This window comes from Drosophila tropicalis, unplaced genomic scaffold (assembly GCF_018151085.1).
Source record: "Drosophila tropicalis isolate 14030-0801.00 unplaced genomic scaffold, ASM1815108v1 contig_859, whole genome shotgun sequence".
Lineage (NCBI taxonomy): Eukaryota > Metazoa > Arthropoda > Insecta > Diptera > Drosophilidae > Drosophila > Drosophila tropicalis.
This window is the reverse complement of record NW_027173353.1, coordinates 7270220-7289674: the sequence shown is the minus strand read 5'-3', so window position 1 is coordinate 7289674 and position 19455 is coordinate 7270220. Positions and strand designations below refer to the sequence as shown.

The following is a 19455-nucleotide window of genomic DNA, read 5'->3' as shown; positions in this document are numbered from 1 at the left end:
AATAAGTCAGCTCTGCTTTTATATGTTTAGTTATACATGCTTTCAAGAAAAAAAAAAAACAGTTATTATCTGCGATCAGGGTCAACTGCCTCACAAAGGCAACAAGAAAACTCAAAAAGAAATTAGGCCCTGAGTTCCAGTTTAAAATTTTGAGAGCTCATAGCAAAACTATCTTTAGAAGTTTCAAAAGAACAGCTGAAATTAATTCAAGTCAAAAGTAATTACGATTAAGTTGACTTTGTAATAATTGTTTACAACTGTTCTTATTAACAAGAAATGGAATAGAAAGGAAATCCAAAACATAAATTTGAGCTTAGAAAAATGTATCTTTGTATATTTATATTTTACACATACTTCTATGGAACATAATACGTAGTTAATAACAATAGTTCGAATATCATTCGTATTAGATATGGCTATAATTACCTACATAACGCTGTAAAGTACATTCAACAAATTTCCTCGTAATTTGTCCTGCCAATAACAATTTCTTTTTAGTTACAAAAGCAATAATGCCAATTTTCGCTTCCTATTGCAGCTGTCTAGTGTTCGAAGAGCATTGTCATGACAGCCATTAACGCGATGCCAAAGACCAAGGCCAGAAGCTGTTTCACAGACTCCTTGCGTTCCTCTTCCTTCAGGAGATCAGGTAATACTGTGACCAGAGCAATATGCAGAAAACCGCCAGCGGTAAATGGCATAATCCAGGATGTGCGAGCCTCTGTAAAAGTAAGCGACAGGGTAAAACAACGGACGAGAGCGACAAATTATCATTAATATACCCATAGCTGAGGTTACACCAGAGCCGCCAATGGCCACCAAAGCACCTAAAAGTCCAGCTCCGGCTGTTAGAAGCTGAGCACGAGCCGCATCCCATCTACTGAAACCGGAACGCAAAAGAATGGCAAAATCGCCTACCTCATGGGGAATTTCATGCACTGCAACGAAGTTTACAAAGCAATATCACATAACTGTCAAAATTATCTGTTAAATATACATACGCAATATGGCAAATGTGGCCAAGACTCCATGTCTAAAGGAGACCAAAAACGAACCGGCTACAGCTAAACCGTGTGTGAAATTGTCAATAGAATTTGCCAACAGATTTAGATAGCCAGCCACTTTTTTGGGCTTCTCCTTTTGTTCCTGGGCCTTTTGTTCACGTTCGCGGAGAAAGCAGACTTTGTCCACATCTTCAATGTCGCATGCACCGCAGTTCTCTGCCGTCTGTCCCTCTGGTAATTGACCGCCATGGCGACGCAGCAAACAATTTGCAATTTCAACACATTTGGGCTGAGGATTCTCTTCGTCGGCACTTGTGTATCCCGAGAAGATTTTTTCAACTATAGTAAAAATGAGAATGCCAGATAATACCCACAACCCGGAACGCAATGACGGATGGCTCGATGGATCTAGAGAGATGGCATTCCATTAAAATAAGGCTTTGCATGACAGTTAATTATGTGACTCACTCACCTTGGTTATCACCTTCCCAGGCTTCGGGCAACAAATGAAGAAAAACATCACCCAATAGTCCGCCAACGGCAAAGCTTAATAGCACTCGCAGAAATTTCGATTCGGAAGCTAAAATTCATGCGAATGTGATATTATAGCGGCTGATAACACATGATTTTCTCTCAACTTACGATCTTTGTAGCCTTCCTTCTCCATTTTTTCACTTGTGGGTATAATGAACAATGGAAAAATGCCACTGAGACCAATCACCACCGATCCCAGTAGTGAGAATATCCATGGTGTATATTGAAAACTATGAAAATATTCGGGCACATATTGATTCATCAGATTGGAGTAGAGCATGGCGAAATGTTCCTCAAAGAAACTGCTGCTATTAGTGCTCATTGTTATCGGCTCTGTCCGCTGAGTATAATAGTTTCTTCCTTCCTTTGTCGTCGTCGTCCTCGTGTTTTCTATGGATGTGCTTTTCCTTTCCCTGGTCGCGGTTAATCCTTCTTACGATGTCTTAAATTCGCATATCTCATGAACACTTTATGGCCAAAACCAAAAACCAATCCTTTTTGTACTAACAGTTTGTGTTAACTAAAATAGTCCGAAATAATATATGCAAATTTAAAAAAAGGAAAACAATTTTTTCAAATAAATTTTGTGTCAATCTAATGTGTCGAGATACTTTTTAAATGTGTTTGTGTCTATGTGTGTTTGTGTGTGTCTAGAATTAAGCCACCTAGCAACCATTCCTATAGATGCGCCGCTTTTGGAATCGGACAATTTGATGTGCAAATCTCTTTTCTTTGATATGAATACGTCAACAATGGACGCCAGTATCAGAGAGTATATCAGAGGAAAGGAAGGAGCAGCAGCAACAACAGGCGACCAACTCGTTTGGATCGATAAGCATGCTTGTGTAAAATTTAAGTACCACAGACTTAAGTATGACTAGATAAGTAAATACTGTGTAAAAAGTGACAGTTTATCAGACATTGTTGCTAAACGACTCTACTAGTTGTTCAAGATGAGTATCGAATAATGTTTCTTCTTTTATATGTACATAAATATAAGTCTTAGTTTAGCGGAAGTCAACTATATGTTTATAAAAGACAGGTGCATCTGAAACAATGAGCTATTAATAGGTCTCTTTCATTTTATATTTCAATACTTCAAAACTCTTTTGTATTATTTTGTCATTTCACTTTTCTTTAAATAAAACTTCTTTGATTGTTTTGTCATCAGGCTGAAGTGCATTTAATAGTTGACAATTGTATTAAAACCATGCTTTAGGTCTTAAGAGGACAGACACTAAAATAATGGTCAATTCAATTGTAATTTAAAATCATTTTCACTACTTGTTATTTAAATTGCTCGACATCACAAGTAAGTTATTAAGTTTTTCGAAATATAACTGTGAGTCCCCGTTATTAATTCATCTATGATCACATTTTTCCAGTTGCCATGATGTTAGGTATGTAATATCATCCCAAGGCGACCCAGTTGCTAAACTCACACAGACACTAACTAAATTCTTACAGATGCATTTATTAGTACTATGTATTTTCTTTAGTTAGTTTTTCTTATAATATCCGTGGTTGTTAACATACGTACACAATACGACTAAGGCAAGTGGGACTCTGTTTAAGTAGTCATGTCAGTCTGTATCAGTGCGCTGCTCGTCTTGTATCTGTAGCAGCTTAAACTGTTCGATTTTTCTTTTGAATTTTGTGATAAGATATCGTTGAACTTTGTAATAGCTTTTTTTGCAAATAGGCGGCAATAGTTCAGGTATAAAAATGTCTTTAAAACTGTCTAACCAAAATATTATGAGTAATTCTTAATTCATAATGATTATGATCCACATATATCACGTATACGTATACGTCACAAATTTTACGAAATAGGCATGGAGAATGCGTTCGATAAACGTTTTAAGTTAAGGTACACCTTTTACATTTCCATGTGGCTTTTTTACATGTTATCAGCAAACGGTAGTTAGGAATAATATCTATCTACTAACTACCCTGCTAAACACAAGTCTTATCAACGTCAACAACAATTTAGATCGTCATCGAACTGTCATAAAAACCCGAAAATCAGAGAACAAAAGAAAAGAGTTGTCTTTGTTGCTTTGTTTTTCAAAGTTCATTTGAGTTTTTGAGAAACAATTTCATTAATCTTTAATGTGGTTTTTATAATACTAGATAAGTCTGCTGAAGTTAAACGCCTTTGGTAGAAAAAAAAACACAGAATTTAATAGGCAACTGTGTAAATAAAAGCAAAGGCATAATTTTTATGTCAGTTGTAGCATTTTGTTTGAAGAGTCTAAATTCAGTAGTTTATACATATGCCTACTTAGAATCATATTAATTGAGGAACACATATGTATGTACATATGTATATGTAGTTATATATTTTATTGTCGGTATGTACTGTTGTTTTCTATTGAAGCATAAGATATTGAATACAAAAGCATCATCATTTCATACATATGCAAAAGTACTTCAATTATTTTGGTTTTTTTTTGCCATAATACCCTGTAACTACTGAAGGGCATGTTATCTTATTCTTAATTGGAATTTTTAGTCGTTCTTGGTTCTAGTATTTAGCATACATCTTACTCGCTAGTTGGGTATAATGTAGTTCGATCCAATAACATATGGATGAGAGTCTGTCGACGATGATGGCCTCCGTTTTGTGGGTTTGAACTTGATTTGTGGCGTCAGTATTATTATTTTTATTTTTTGTTCAACTGTTAGCACAATATAATTTGCTGACATTCACACACACACACACACACACACGGACACACACACGGACACACACACTTGTTACTACTAATGCGGAAATTTATGCTCCAAGCTTCTTTCGGTTTCGGTTTTTTGTAGGTCTTATCACGCCGGTAACTCTTCACGTTCTGAAAGGCAAAAAATGTTTCGTTGGCATTCTTATAGACATCGACAGGGCAGATAGACTTGGGAATCAATTCCACTTTGGGGGGTTCCAGAGAAGTTTACTCTATATCTCGACATTTTACATGATTCACACAGATTGTTGTTGCCATCAGAGTTATTATATATTTTTTATTTAATTTCTTTTTGTCCTCTACGAAATGGCGTAGATAATTTTTTTGCACGCTGCACTCTACATATGTACCCACACACACACATATATATATGTTTATATGCATACATACATACATTGGTGTGCATTCATTTGTTTTAAAAGTGCAGCAGGGGGAGAGGGAGCTTTTATAATCACTGTAAAACGTGCTCCAGCTACGTTTTGGGTTTGGAGCAATGATTGATCAAATATTTACTGTCATGTGTAATACAACAAAATTGATAAGAAACAACGAAAACTTTTACGTGAGTATTACATTGTGACAACATTAGAATTATCAAGCATTTCTGCAGACAAACGGGAGGCCGTTAAACCTGATCAAGTCATAAACCAGTTATCAAACATCAAACAACTCGTATGTAGATATTATTGTTGTTGTCTACAAAACAATTTTATTCGATCTGTCTTGATGTGAGGCTGTGTGTATATACATACATATGTACATATGGAAACCACACACAATACGCCCCGTACATACATACGTCCAACCATTTTCAAGTGGTGCTTAGATTTTCCGATTAGTTTGAGTGCTGTTTGCAAAATCAAATCAAATATGGCCGTTTTTATTATGGCGGCAATTTATGTGTATACAAATATATGCATATGTACATTTATTAAATCTTACACTAGGTTAGTTACCATCCTTCCACATGCATACATATGTTTGTATGTGTGACTCACCGAGATTATAATGTTCAAGGCCAGCGGCACGTCCTAGTCTTATCATTTCGGCGTTCCAACAACATATCACAATTGAAAAAATTGCTTAAAATATATTTTACTGCGCGTTTACTTGAAATGCGCTTTGTTTTGTGCACAAAATATGTAAAAATATGTCTAATGCGCAGTATCTTTTTTAAATTGTGTCTGGTGTATTTATTGGGGTTTACTCCTTTTTGTGAATTTTGATTATTTATAGATTTTTATTCATCCACTTAATTTCATCATAGGATTGGCTTATTGTCTAGCCCGGGGGTAAACACTGAATCTGAATAAACTTGAAAATAACAAGTACAAAGAGTTTTTGTTTACTTGAGTGTCGTGTGGAAGACCAATATGGCCGGTCAGCTGATTGGTGGGTGTTATCAACAATCGATTACCTAACCGCTTATCGTGGCTGTTCTGAAATTCATTAAAATAATCAAAAACATTTTATTTCTAATATATTTTCTTGATGATTTCGTTTGCTATGGTATAACATAGACAAGCAGTTCATTTCGCTTTTGATTTTGTTCAAAGCAAAGAACATCGCAAGATTTCAATCAATTCTAATTTAAATGCTTGATTAAGCCACAATTTAATTATCTTTTAATTATTATGGTTTGTCATTTGTTTTGTATAAGCGCATTTATTATTGCAGTAAATGCTTTTTAGTGTGGATGCGGCTTAATGCTCAATGTTTTTGCCTATCGATATCGATGAATCACACATCGATAATGGATACATAGCAATCCAAGCGGGGGCGTGAGCAGGAAGGGAAACTTGTAAATTTGTTGTAACTTCGCAAAACAAATATTTTATTAACAACTATAAAGCCAACGTCATTTTGCCGCCACATCCACAAAACGAAAATAGTGCAAGTGAGAGTCCCGCGTACATAAAAATTGTAACGAATAACAAGTAAATCGGCAGCTGGTACAAACGGTTTTTGTGTATTTTCTTTTTGGAGTAGTAACAGCAGAGGGTGAAGAAGAAGAGCAAAAACACAAAAATAAATTGGCCAAGGCAGAGCGGATCGGATAGTTGAGGTATATAGCTTTATACATAAATACATTACTTTGATCTATTAAAAGCTTCCTTCTCGATCTCCTCTCAATCAAAGGGAGCAGCAGCAGGGTCGCATTGTCTTATTGTTTTGTCTGGGTTCCCGGGACTGGGACTAAGGCCTGGCGTTGACATCGTTTTGCTAGTTCTAAAAATGGAGTGGACCAGGGAGAAAACATTGCTGTTGATCAGCGAGTATAGACAGCGCCGTGGCCTGTGGGACATGACTTGCGATGAGTATCGCAAAAAGGACGTAAAGCAAAAACTTCTGAACGAAGTGAGCGGAGTTATCGGTGGCAATATACCTATCCAAGAATTGGAGAAAAAATTTCACACGCTACGCACACAATATCACAGAGAGATCAGTCGCATGAAGAGAAAAGAGCCATACAATTCCAAGTGGTTTGGCTTCAAAAATCTCAGTTTTCTCAGTTCGCCCTATGCGTGCCGTTCAACCAAGGGTCGACTCAAAACGGATCAGAAATTTGTACTGGGCGAGGTTAGTGCCGATAATAACAGCAGCAGCATGAATGAAGAGTATTCCATCCGCAAGTCACATCCCAGCAAAGGTGCCCAGGAATTGGAGAAACTCATCGAAGAGACAACCAAAGATGTGGATGATATGGATGAACAGGATGTGGTAGAGGAGAGCAAGCCAAAATTACCCAAGGATCTGAACGGGCCTGCATCATATGTGCATCAGATAAATGAGGATGAACCTGAACCGGTCGAGACGCAACCGCAGCAGCCGCAACATCATCATCACCATCATCAGCCAGCTACAACTATGATAGATCTGCATCCGCACTCGCAGTACCAGAACCACCATCATCATCATCATCAACCGACAGCCATGGAAACTGTAAGCTTTCAGGCTAATGATAGCGGGGAACTGCATTACCAATCGACTTCAAATGCCTCCAACTCAAGCTCTGTGCATGTGGTTCCTACTCGTATCATAAAAATTCAGCGCCGGGATACCATCAATCAGGAGGATGGGTACTTCGAAGAGCAGCAAGGACCGGCCTCGATGACGCCGGCACCCAAGCGTATCTACTATGATCCAAACGCCTCCACCACAACCATTTTAACTACATCATCAGCAGCTCCTTCCCTTTCGGCGAATACCAGCACACCGAATGTCAGCAATGGCACTACTAGCATAGCCACTGGCACTCTGCGGCTCCCACGACTTAATAATGTAGTCAATTCATCAACATTATCTCCCCCAAAGGCTCCCAGTCCACCTATTCTGGCGGCGGCTCCGACATCCACATCACCTCGCGATGAATTCTCTACTTATGGTGAATATGTGGCCAATGAGATGCGTGCCATGAACAATCGGGAAGTTCTTATTGCCCTGAAACACAAAATCAATACAGCAATTTTTGAAGCAAATATGGCTGAGCTGCAAAAATGAAGGTAGTGGAGGAACAGGATTATCTATCCTGTAAACGATTTTAAATATTGACTCGTGTTTTAGCAACAATTCTAGGCTTAAGTCAAAGAATTTTCTTGCTGCTTAAAACATTTAAATGTATATGTAAATTGAAAACAAAAACAAAACTTTTAACAATTTAAATAAATAAGCCAAATATAAAATTTAGCAGACAAATAACCAACTGAATCTTCATATAATTTTATGCCATTAAGAGTTGTTTGTAAATTGGGCCAAATTATATGGATTTGCTTCCTGAGTGTACTTTTATTAATGCCATGTTTTATATGTTTTTCATCAAAGTTAATCATTGTCCAAGTCTGGACGGATTTTAAATATATATTGACAAAATATCTTGGCTTAACTCATCAAAAAAATTTGTTAAATTTAATCAACTTTCAATACATTTTTGGATTTAATGCTTTGTAAATTATTTTATATAAATTCTCTGCTTATAATTAAAACATGCCATTTCCTTGTGATCCATTGACAAATCTGCCTGTTAAGATCGACATAGAAAAAATTATAGCCGAATTCAAGCCCAAGGAAGCTGAGCGGAATATTGATGAAGAAAAAGGACCACGGGATTTCCTACATTTACCAGATAATAATTGGGTTGTATTGCCAAGTTTTAAATATCAATTGGAGCATTTGAGGCCAAATTTATCATGTCGCAATAATAAATATCTACGTTATCGTTACACGAAATTTTTGAATAATGTTCCCAAGGATTATGTGACTATCAGGGTCTATGGCACTGATATAAATAAGTAAATATTTAATACCAGTTATTATTATAATATAACATTTATCCCTTGTAGTATGCCAAAGCCAAGAAGAAAGTCCCTAAATGGCCAGTTCTATGGCGTGGATAATAAACTTGCACCTATTCCTATAATGGATGATCCATACTCTAACAAACATAATTCTCCACCAAAATAATTTTGAACATTCGCCAGTCTTAAACTGAGCGCCAATCCGATAACATTTATTATCGAGCAGCTGACGCCTGACTTATAGACAGTTGCGTCAGCTGATGAGCTGGTAGCAACAAAAAATCAATAATTCAGAAAAATATTGAGAGCGAAAAATGTTTACAAAATGCATTAGTTTGTGTGGTTCTACAATAATTTATGTGTTATTCGCTTGTCTATTGATTGAAAATTGCGGTAAGCATGACTTAAAACATAGAAATCTCAAAAACTTGAAGACTTTCTTTGATTTTCTCTCCCAATTTGTTTGCTCTAGTGGCTTTGCAAAGGACGCTGCGCCATTATGAGGTATTCCACAAGAACGATGTTATACATCGGGTGGTGAAGAGGGGCATTAAACCTAGCAGTAATCCTTTTAATGTTATCAAAGAAGTGGAGTTTACCACATTAGGTAAAAACTTTCGACTGATTTTACATCCTCATCGCGATGTCCTCCATAGTAAATTCCGCGCCTACGCCGTGGACGCTGATGGCAATGAGACTGTGGTGCATATGGGTAAGTACAGTTAAAGTATTGAGCATGTTAATATACGTATGTATATTTCTAACACACTCTCTTGATATCAAAGATCATGACAGTTTTTATACGGGTCGCGTTTTTGGCGAACTGGAATCATCAGTTCGTGCCCATATTGAAGATGGCACTATGACAATGTCAATCCACCTGCCCGATGAAACCTATCACATAGAGCCTTCCTGGCGCCATTTACCCAATGCTAAGAAAGACACCATGGTGGCCTATAAATCATCCGATGTCAAGTTAAATAAAAAACATAATGGGGATAGCGATATGCCCAAGACTTGTGGCTATATCAAAGAGGGCCTTGAACTGGAAAGCAAAGAAGATGAAATGGAACATTCAAGAGAAAAGCGTCAATCGGATCAATATGAATACACGCCCACCAAGACGCGATGTCCCTTGCTCCTTGTGGCCGACTATCGTTTCTTTCAGGAAATGGGCGGTGGTAATACAAAAACTACTATTAATTATCTGGTAAGCATACCAAGCAACTTTTCAACTTGTTGAATTCATTGTTTATCCCTCTTGTATCTGCCTTTCCAGATAAGTCTCATAGATCGTGTGCACAAAATCTACAATGATACTGTTTGGCAAGATCGTTCCGATCAGGAGGGCTTCAAGGGCATGGGCTTTGTAATCAAAAAAATTGTGGTTCATTCAGAACCGACCCGTTTACGTGGTGGTGAAGCTCATTACAATATGATACGCGAAAAGTGGGATGTACGCAATTTACTCGAGGTAGGTTAATCACATAGCAATCGATATCTTGGCCAAATTGTCGTGGCTAATCAATTGTCATGTAGTTGCGATAAATCACATTACCACATTGAAAACCTAACTCTCTTGTCTTTGTTCTTATCCCCCTCTATGAATGCTAATTTGTCTTTCGTCTCTTGCATTTGCCAAATAACAATAACAATTATAATAATAATAATACTAAACATATGTAGGTCTTCTCACGGGAGTACAGTCATAAAGACTTTTGCTTAGCTCATCTATTTACCGATCTCAAATTCGAAGGTGGCATTTTAGGCTTGGCATACGTTGGCTCCCCACGCCGCAATTCAGTGGGCGGCATATGCACACCAGGTTGCTAACCCACATTTGTTTAATTCCATTATCATTTTGTCTTACACATTTTGTATTTTGTACTTGGTTTCTCTCCTTCGTTTTGATGTGATTGCTCTTATTCTTATTGTTTATTCAGCTTTATTTTTATTATGAGATCTAATAACAATATATTATCTATTTGGGTGTGTCTAATAATGCTGTACGAATTCTAAATTCCCACCATCAAGAGTACTTCAAAAATGGCTACACACTGTATTTAAATTCAGGATTAAGTAGCTCACGTAATCATTATGGACAACGGGTTATTACCCGGGAAGCTGATTTAGTCACTGCCCATGAATTTGGACACAACTGGGGCTCTGAACATGATCCAGATATACCAGAATGTTCACCCAGCGCCTCACAAGGTGGCAGCTTTCTCATGTACACCTACTCAGTCAGTGGATATGATGTGAACAATAAGGTAAATGGGAGTATATTATTACCAGATCATTTTCTTATCTGCATTATCCCTTCTTTCTTCACAGAAATTTTCGCCTTGTTCTCTCCGTTCCATACGCAAAGTGTTGCAGGCCAAATCAGGCCGTTGTTTTTCGGAACCGGAAGAATCCTTCTGTGGCAATTTGCGTGTCGAAGGTGATGAGCAGTGCGACGCCGGTCTCCTGGGTACCGAGGACAATGACTCGTGCTGCGACAAAAATTGTAAACTGCGACGCAATCAGGGCGCCATGTGCAGTGATAAAAATTCGCCATGCTGCCAGAATTGTCAATTCATGGCATCGGGAATGAAGTGTCGAGAGGCACAATATGCAACCTGCGAACAGGAGGCCCGTTGTACAGGAGCCCACGCTGAGTGCCCCAAGTCGCCGGCTATGGCGGATGGCACTATTTGCCAGGAACGCGGACAGTGCCGCAATGGCAAGTGTGTGCCCTACTGTGAGACGCAAGGTCTACAAAGTTGCATGTGTGATATCATAGCGGATGCTTGCAAACGTTGCTGCCGCATGAGCATCAATGAGACTTGCTTCCCAGTGGAGCCGCCGGATGTGCTTCCCGATGGCACGCCTTGCATTACAGGATTCTGTAATAAGGTAAGAGGCATATTAATGTCGTGTTAGCCAATTTAATGCTTACGCTTTCCTTGTTGCAGGGCGTTTGCGAGAAGACCATACAGGATGTGGTCGAACGCTTTTGGGACATAATCGAGGAAATAAATGTGGCCAAGACCCTGCGTTTCCTTAAAGACAACATAGTCAGTAAGTTGGATGACAAAGATAAAAGACCATTTAAATTTTTATAATCTATATAATCATGTACAATTGCAGTGGCCGTTGTGCTGGTCACCACAGTCTTTTGGATACCAGTTAGTTGTGTCATCTCCTATTTCGATCGCAAAAAATTGCGCCACGAAATGAAGCTCATAGAGTGGAGCCACAAATTGGACTTGATACATCCCAGCGATGAAAGACGTCGAATCATACACATACGGTAAGAAAAGGGCAAATGTACATATATAATATTGAAAAATATTAAACCCATTCTGTTTCTTCATTATTTTTCAGTGTTCCGCGCCAAAAGATCTCGGTGGCGCGAGCCTGTAACTAGCATAGAACCCGGTGGCGGCCATTGTTTTATCTTCCGTGAGCATTCTTCTCAAAACTGCCACAAATTCTTTTGTAAGAAGTATAAAAAAAAAAAAAAAACACCCATTTGAAAATACATTTAAACCATAATGAATAAAATTCCATTTAACATAGACCAATTAAAAAATGAATATTTTTCATTGAAGTTCATTCAAGCCATTTTTGGATTGTGGGGAATAAGGATATTATTTTAATCCAAACTGCCCAACAAACAAAAATAAATTATTTAAAAGATGTATAAAAATCCAACTGATTATGGATATTTATACTTATTGTTAGAAGAGACTAACAGTTTAGATTTGGAAATTTCTATTGTATTTTATTATCATCATACTTTAGCAAAAATATGTTTTTTTTTTCATCTTCGTCTCCACATGTTTCCATGTTGTTTGTATGCACAATGTATATTATTGGATTTTGTTTCTATTACTACGCAATGTATGTTATCTGTTTACTTCTTTTTATTGCTCTTGCCGTTTGTCTGCGGCACCTCATCGTACTCCTCCTCCTCTTCATCTGAATAATCCTCATACATTTGACCATCACCATCATCAAACTCGCCGAAATTCATTTCCGCCTTGCCGCACACATAGACCGGACCGGAGCCTTGGATTAGCTTAAATGTGACCGATCCATTGGGGAACTCAACATTTGGTTTCAAGCAACGGGTTTCACCTACTTTCAGGACGGCAATGGGAATCTTCACTGTCTTTTTCTCACCCTCGTTAATGGCGTTCGTTTCAGCCTATAAATATTCAATAATGAAGAAAGACAAAAGCATAGGTCATTAGGCGTCTCTAACTCGTCATTTCCCTTCCCTTCATCCCATCGATACGAACCTGTACAACATTGAATTCGCCTGATTTTGCCTCGTGTCCCAGCGAAATCTGTTTAATTATTAACTTGTGTGAGTGCACTATATACTCCTCTGGAATTTCGGGAACATCGAACTGTGCAATTGGCTCTTTCTCGCTCAGCGTAACACCTGGAAACGGAAAAGAACAATTATGGGTTAAATCTACTACATTCATCATAACGGGTGTTTTTTTAAGCGTTTAGTTTTTAAAATTGAAATGAAACACACAAAATTTGAATATTATTGTTAAATTTTTATTTGAGATGATAAAACAATCTCTGCCAATTACTTTTTAAAAATGACTTCATGTAAATGTTGGCCGCGACTGCGTCATTCGGCTTCAATAGGGTTTTAAACCTAAATCATTGCGCAAAATCTTCCATGTAGTCGAAGGACACAGTCCCAATTGCTGAGAACGCCGACGAATGGACAATTCACGATCTTCATTGACACTGGCCGCTACAGCTGCAATATTCTCTTCTGTGCGCACTCTCCGTACACGATTTGATGGTTGAATGTCCAATAAAGTAAAATGTGTGCGAAATTTGTCCACAATTGCCTTTATGGCTTGCTCGGTTGGTCGGTTGTGTCGACCATAATATGGACGTAATTTGCGAAACACATTTTTCACAGAACACGAATTTTGATAATAAATTTCAATGATTTGTAAACGTTGTTCGGGCGTAAGTCTTTCCATAATGAAATGGCAAACTCAAACTAAACTGAGCATTTTTCACTTGGTATGCGGTATGTCAGTGTTGCCAACGTGAGAAACCAAAAGCGTAAAAAACACGCTTTACATTCATCATATATGTATGTACATACATATATACATACATATGTATATATGTACACTCTTCCCCTCCTCTAACATTTGCCGGTGCGAGTACAAGCCAATTACACTAAGCGCTTTACTTGGGAAAGCGGTTTCTCTAGAACAATTCCCTTACCATAAAACGATTCTGTCTCCATTTCAAGGCGTCTAGAACACAATTATACACTCTAATGTCAAAATAATTAACAAAACTTAAACAGCTCTTCCTTTACACGTGCCCGTGAGTACGGCAAGAAACAGTTATGGCTGAAGATGGAGAAGATGCGTTTCTTTCCAGGGTTGCTGTACACCGAAGAAAAAAAACATATCGATGACCAAAAATTAATGTACCACATTTAATAAATTTCTTTAGCAGTAATCAAGCAATGTCTATAGAGTGAATAAACTTTATTAAATTTACGAAACATTTTACGAATTTTGGTATATTTGCTTTAATAAAGAAATCTTTTATCGCTACTAATTTATCGATAGCCTAGCCATGGCCATGGCCGTCGATATCTTTCTTTTAGCCCTGGTCTGCGTCCCTGGTACGTTTTTGCAAAAATCATTTTTTGCTGCTCAACACGTGTTCGCTGCTTAATTTGTTTAAATAAAACGTTTTAAATACTTACAATGGCAGAGGAATCATTCTACGGTAACTATCTACTTAAAAATGCATACAAATTGCACCACAACTGCCTGAAAAATGCACCTGCAAGAGCGCCGCACTTGCCGGCTTTTCAGCGTTCAAGGTTGTCTGCGCCTCATGCATTTATGTGCGCATTTGTATGTGTGTGTGTGCAGACTTGTCTGTATTTAATTCTTTTGTTAAAAACAAATTTGTCTTACAGGCGTCACCCTAACCAGCGAAAATGACAGTGTCACTTGGGATGTGGATGAGGATTATGCACGAGGCCAAAAATTGGTGATCAAACAAATTCTTCTCGGCGCTGAGGCCAAGGAAAATGAATTTAACGTGGTTGAGGTGAGTCTCGAAGAGTGCGCGCGCCGCCTTCTCGTCCCTTATCTCATGTAATGTGGTGGCTTCCCCCTGCCAGTATATACATATATGCACATGTGTGTGTGTGTGCTAGGGCAAGGACCGGTTTCAACCACGCGCAACACATTTTTCATGGGGTTTGGGTTAGGGTTACGAAAATTTTCTGTCTGTATCTCATCTGCACTCTCTCGCCACCTTGGCCTCCCATTCCCCCCCTTACTCGCACTATCATCTTCCTCCGATAAGCTATTGCTGTTTCTATATTGACTGTACAAGACAAATTAAAACAAAGGTAAAGAACCCAAAGTCATTTATTGACTTAAATTTCACAGCTGGCATAATAATGGTTAGACCTTTCGCTTGTCTAGCCGGCAGACGAGTTTCGCAGTTTCAGCCGATACGCTCATACTTCTTCTTCCTCCGTGTCGTGTATCTTTGCCATTGTCTCGATTAATTCGGGCAAACTTTTTGTGAATTTGAACATGTTGCGCGCTGTCTTGTCTAACCGACAGACTACTCCAGCTGCTGCTATGCTCCAGTTCCAGCAAATAAGCTCACACTTGAGTAGAGACAGATCTTCACGTAGCGAAACCAAGTTCTAAAAATTGACCAGCGACAACAGATAAACGCTTAGCTAAACTGTTTATTAGCTATTCAGAGATACTTACCAATGCCACGGTAGCGTCAATAGAGTTAATTTCATTACCCTTAATCACCATCAATTTAGTGGCGCCCGCCTGACTTGTCACATGAGAGACTATGACAGTTTTCAAATATTCAGCAGCCGAATAATCCACATTACCCTTCAGCTCCGCAAGAGTTAGTTGCATATTATTGTACTTGAATAGGAATGCATAAAATTTAAAGAATATTTATTACAAAAGGGTGGAGTTGTGTTACCTTTTGCGTTTCCAATTGGAACTGCGGCTTCATGCTTTTGTACAGTATGAAAAAAAGCATTGAATATGATCCCAACCACCATGCCGTACTCCAATGTCCAGAATACACAACACAGCACTGTAACAAGAAATGGCAGCATATCGCGTTCTACAAGAAAAAAATAGAATATCGTCCATAGGATAAAATTTCAAATAGTTTTCCATCTTAGTCATACTTACTTTTCGCCCTCCAAATCTCAGCGATAGTATCATACTCGACCATAAACAACATGGCTGCTATAATGATGGCCGCCAATGTGGCCTTTGGTAAGTACGCAAAAGTTGATGTGAGAAACGCTAGTGTCATTAGAACTAGAGCTCCTGTAACAGCTCCACCCAATGGTGTCCTAACACCACTAGCATTATTTATGGCTGTACGCGTAAATGAACCCGTAATGGGCATCGATGAGAAGAAACTACTAAGCACATTACTAGTACCCAACGCAATCATTTCCTGTGATGCGTTCAAGACCTTTCCCTTGGCTTTGCAAAAGATAAGAAAAAATGGTAATCAGATAATGATAGATTTGACAGGTGATGACTAACTACTTACAGAATACTTTTGCAACAGCAACACTCTCCAAAATAGAAAGCAAGGGTATCGATATTAAACCCGATCCCAATTGTGAAATCATTTCACCAAAACTTATCCACTGACCAGTTGATAAGTCCTCTGTATGAAACGGCGGCAAACGAAATGGAGGCAAACCAGCGCTTATATTTCCACTAACCTGAAAGGGCAAATCTCCAGTAGATGAGCCTTTACTCAGAAGATAACACAAAAGTATGCCCAGAAATACGACCAGCGCATTTCTTGACAATGATATATATTTCCATATGCTGCGATTTCCCCAATGCAAATCCTTTAATTTCTGGAAAACGAATCAACTCAATAGAGCGGCAATTCATTGTATCTGTAATAAAATACTCTTACCCGCATAATTAGTAATAGAATCAATGTAGAACAACCCAAAACTGCATCATTACGTCGTGTCTGCTTTATGTGGCTAAAAAAGTTAATCCAAGATGCTAAAAATTCATTGGAATTGCTTTTGATGCCAAATAGATTATTTATTTGACCACTGCCGATGGTTATAGCTCCCGCCATGGTAAAGCCTGTTGTTACAGGTACCGATATGAAGCGCATGAGTACGCCAAGATTAAGTAGACCCAGCAATAGGATTACACAGCCAGAGAAGAAACATAAAAGTACCGCATAATCTGGATTACCAGTGACATACGGCCTAACCATCAATGCCATTATGGCTGTGGGACCTATGTACACACATCAAACTCAAATCAAATATTACGTATAAAATAAATATTGCATAATCAAACTAGACTTACCCACTGTTATGTCCTTGCAAGTGCCAAAAAGTATATAGACAAATCCACCTATAAAAGCAGAATATAAACCATAAACTGGCGGGAGATTCGCTACAGCTCCGTAGGCTATGGCTTGGGGTATGGCTGTCAGGCCCACAGTCAATCCGGCCACAAAGTCCATTAAAAAAAATTTCAATTGATATTTGGGCAACCATTCGGTGACGGGTAGAAAGCGATAAACACTTTTCAAGCTGCAGCAATTTCTTGCCTTCGAACCCATGGCGTCACACACATTTGGCAAGCGTTCCCGATAAAGTTCTTCTGCAAATACATATATGTATAGACCCCACACCCAGATATAAAATATTGATTCAAATGGGGATTGTAACGATGGCTCCTGTCTTCTATGAGTATGTAGGTGATAGCCAGCGATTAATTACTTTCGCTTGCTCTTGTTATCTGAATCTTCAATACACAATATTATTGATTGTAAAGCACCTCTTCTTGGAGATCTTAAGTGCTTTTTTGGTGATGGGCGGTCTGCGGTGACGGCTGCGCTAAAATTTTTTCCATTTCTGATTAAAGCACTCTATATGAATGACAATTTCAGTTAGAAAAAAAAAGAACCTGTCTCTTTTATGTTATTGATATTTTATACCATACTAAAAGATAATGATATCTCTTGCGATGGTACACTAAGTAAAAAAAAAAAAAGTTTTTTCAATTGTCAATCAATTAATAGACAAATGTACTAAACAAGCTTAAACATTTCCTACCTTTTTTAATTTGGGTTGTAATTAAAGGAATTATATTTAAAGCTAAACAAAAGTTTTCTTCTAGATATTCTTTCACAAGGATATCAAAAATTTATTGACCCTTAAGTCCATGAAATATTGTATTTGCTAACTATTTTTATTCACGATTTATTTAAGGACTTTCTTGCCAATTCTACAATATGATGAAGTAAAGGTTTAAACAATTTCCAAGAACTTCTTAAGAGTCTAAGCACTTTTTCCACACTTGTTAGTAATTTATGTAATATAAAGAGTACTTCATTACCTTCATTATCACACATGCTTGGTTGCAGTTTTAGTTAACTTTTAGTAAAGTGAAATTATTAATTAGCGTTCACTCGTTAGTTTATATTGTCCGCAGACACACACATTCAATTCTTATTAGTTAATGCAATTTCAGACTAGAGAGAGAGTTTAAGTGGAATTATTTTGCAGTAGATCTACGCCAAACGTAACCGAACCGAACTGATTCATACAAGCGTGGGCCAACGAATGTTTCGACTAAGAAAAACTAAAAACGTGAATGCGTAGGCAGTAGAAGCAGCAGCTATTTGTTCCACTTATCGAACGACTTAGTATATGGGGCGCAGTTTAGGAAAGAAGATGCACGACTATGATTAGAGCCTAAAAGTCAGCAGAGAGATAAAGAGCTATCATCATATATTTGCCCATCGTGATGGCATTATAATGGTAATTCAGTAGCTCGCAAATTGGAAAGGCGTGTTGTTTGCATCAAAGCGATTAATTGTTTTGTGTCTATTTCCTATGTAATATATGTTTACTTTTTTATCTAATAACTCTTTCTCTCTTTCTCTTTTTAGGTGCACACTGTGAAGGACTCTGTTCAGATACCAATTGCAGTGTTGAAAGCAGGCGAGACGCGTGCCGTTAATCCCGATGTGGAATTCTACGAATCGGTGGTTACATTCAAGCTAATTAAGGGTAGCGGTCCGGTATACATCCATGGCCATAACATCAAAGATGATGTTGAGGTTGTCGACATGGAAGATGATGAAGAGGAGGAGGATGAAGTAGAAGAGGAAGATGAGCACCCAAAGAAGCGCGCCAAAATCGATCAAAACGCTGCCGGCGATGCTAAAAATGCCAAGAATAACAAGAAGAAATAAATCCTACTACCACTACGTATGCATCCTTATCGCATCCATCGAGTTCTAAGCTACATATATACACTTGTAGATTTAATGGATAACAAAAAGAAAAACACAAAAAGGAAAAAATAACATATTTAGGCCCTACAAAAATTTACAATACTGATTTAAAAATGGACATAAATAATTTTTATTTAGTTCCTTTTGCTCCTTCAATAATCAATCTTTACGGAATACATATTTGTATTAACTTAAGCAGAAAGCCGTAAATCAGAAACAGAATAAAATTTTTCAATTTTTGAGCACTCACGCAACATTTGTATATACCTATTATACATAACAACTAAAAACTTAAAAACTAAGCCGGACTTTTTTTCCTCATTCATATATACTTTGTATGAAATTGAACTATCTTCGGATAAATCGATTGATTAATCTAAATAAAAGTCCCATTTTATACTTCACTTTAATTGCGTAATCATTATCAACATTTTCGGATTGGTACATGTCGTATATTAGACATGAGTAACGGTAACATATTGTCATTTATATTTTTATTTGTGAAGTAATTATGATATGGACTCTTCTCAAGACACACAT

At 37.8% G+C, this 19455-nt stretch overlaps 7 protein-coding genes across 10 annotated transcripts; 4 read left to right on the top strand and 3 right to left on the bottom strand.

Annotated features, from left to right (window-relative positions):
* Positions 1 to 306: 306 nt before the first annotated feature.
* Positions 307 to 5651, bottom strand: Zip99C (Zinc transporter Zip99C). Of its 3 annotated transcripts, none has more exons than XM_068296251.1 (6): positions 5272 to 5651; positions 1647 to 2058; positions 1477 to 1584; positions 1002 to 1412; positions 783 to 938; positions 307 to 721 (listed from the first exon to the last, which is right to left on the bottom strand). In XM_068296251.1, exons 2-6 carry the CDS (start codon positions 1858 to 1860, stop codon positions 543 to 545), a joined length of 1068 nt encoding a protein of 355 aa, XP_068152352.1. In that variant the 5' UTR covers positions 1861 to 2058; positions 5272 to 5651; the 3' UTR covers positions 307 to 542. The 3 variants fall into 3 exon arrangements, with proteins under 3 accessions (XP_068152352.1, XP_068152354.1, XP_068152353.1); XM_068296253.1 differs by lacking the exon at positions 5272 to 5651 and adding an exon at positions 4082 to 4264; XM_068296252.1 differs by lacking the exon at positions 5272 to 5651 and adding an exon at positions 4089 to 4264.
* Positions 5652 to 6035: 384 nt separating this feature from the next.
* On the top strand, positions 6036 to 7969 carry LOC137582677 (uncharacterized). The gene is made up of 2 exons (XM_068297306.1): positions 6036 to 6338; positions 6413 to 7969. The coding sequence occupies exon 2, from the start codon at positions 6509 to 6511 to the stop codon at positions 7772 to 7774; it is 1266 nt and encodes a 421-aa protein (XP_068153407.1). The 5' UTR covers positions 6036 to 6338; positions 6413 to 6508; the 3' UTR covers positions 7775 to 7969.
* Positions 7970 to 8131: 162 nt separating this feature from the next.
* On the top strand, positions 8132 to 8765 carry LOC137582678 (uncharacterized). Its single transcript, XM_068297307.1, has 2 exons — positions 8132 to 8562; positions 8614 to 8765. The coding sequence occupies exons 1-2, from the start codon at positions 8258 to 8260 to the stop codon at positions 8732 to 8734; spliced, it is 426 nt and encodes a 141-aa protein (XP_068153408.1). The 5' UTR covers positions 8132 to 8257; the 3' UTR covers positions 8735 to 8765.
* A 58-nt stretch (positions 8766 to 8823) lies between these two features.
* On the top strand, positions 8824 to 12145 carry Tace (ADAM 17-like protease Tace). 2 transcript variants are annotated; one of them, XM_068297304.1, is made up of 10 exons: positions 8824 to 8961; positions 9041 to 9280; positions 9354 to 9778; positions 9848 to 10042; positions 10255 to 10393; positions 10603 to 10838; positions 10903 to 11466; positions 11526 to 11631; positions 11701 to 11863; positions 11938 to 12145. In XM_068297304.1, the coding sequence occupies exons 1-10, from the start codon at positions 8883 to 8885 to the stop codon at positions 11978 to 11980; spliced, it is 2190 nt and encodes a 729-aa protein (XP_068153405.1). In that variant the 5' UTR covers positions 8824 to 8882; the 3' UTR covers positions 11981 to 12145. The 2 variants fall into 2 exon arrangements, with proteins under 2 accessions (XP_068153405.1, XP_068153406.1); XM_068297305.1 differs by lacking the exons at positions 10255 to 10393; positions 10903 to 11466; positions 11526 to 11631; positions 11701 to 11863; positions 11938 to 12145 and having other exon boundaries at positions 10603 to 10774.
* A 171-nt stretch (positions 12146 to 12316) lies between these two features.
* Positions 12317 to 13981, bottom strand: Nph (Nucleophosmin). The gene is made up of 3 exons (XM_068297631.1): positions 13825 to 13981; positions 12858 to 13003; positions 12317 to 12763 (listed from the first exon to the last, which is right to left on the bottom strand). Exons 1-3 carry the CDS (start codon positions 13844 to 13846, stop codon positions 12470 to 12472), a joined length of 462 nt encoding a protein of 153 aa, XP_068153732.1. The 5' UTR covers positions 13847 to 13981; the 3' UTR covers positions 12317 to 12469.
* A 211-nt stretch (positions 13982 to 14192) lies between these two features.
* On the top strand, positions 14193 to 19319 carry Nlp (Nucleoplasmin). The gene is made up of 3 exons (XM_068297630.1): positions 14193 to 14343; positions 14540 to 14673; positions 18568 to 19319. The coding sequence occupies exons 1-3, from the start codon at positions 14322 to 14324 to the stop codon at positions 18871 to 18873; spliced, it is 462 nt and encodes a 153-aa protein (XP_068153731.1). The 5' UTR covers positions 14193 to 14321; the 3' UTR covers positions 18874 to 19319.
* LOC137582885 (sodium-independent sulfate anion transporter) lies at positions 14970 to 18225 on the bottom strand. Its single transcript, XM_068297627.1, is given in 9 exon segments — positions 14970 to 15286; positions 15357 to 15527; positions 15589 to 15642; positions 15644 to 15735; positions 15807 to 16109; positions 16180 to 16498; positions 16561 to 16901; positions 16974 to 17273; positions 18012 to 18225. Coding segments are annotated over 9 exon segments (1791 nt in total). The 5' UTR covers positions 18028 to 18225; the 3' UTR covers positions 14970 to 15091.
* Positions 19320 to 19455: the final 136 nt, after the last annotated feature.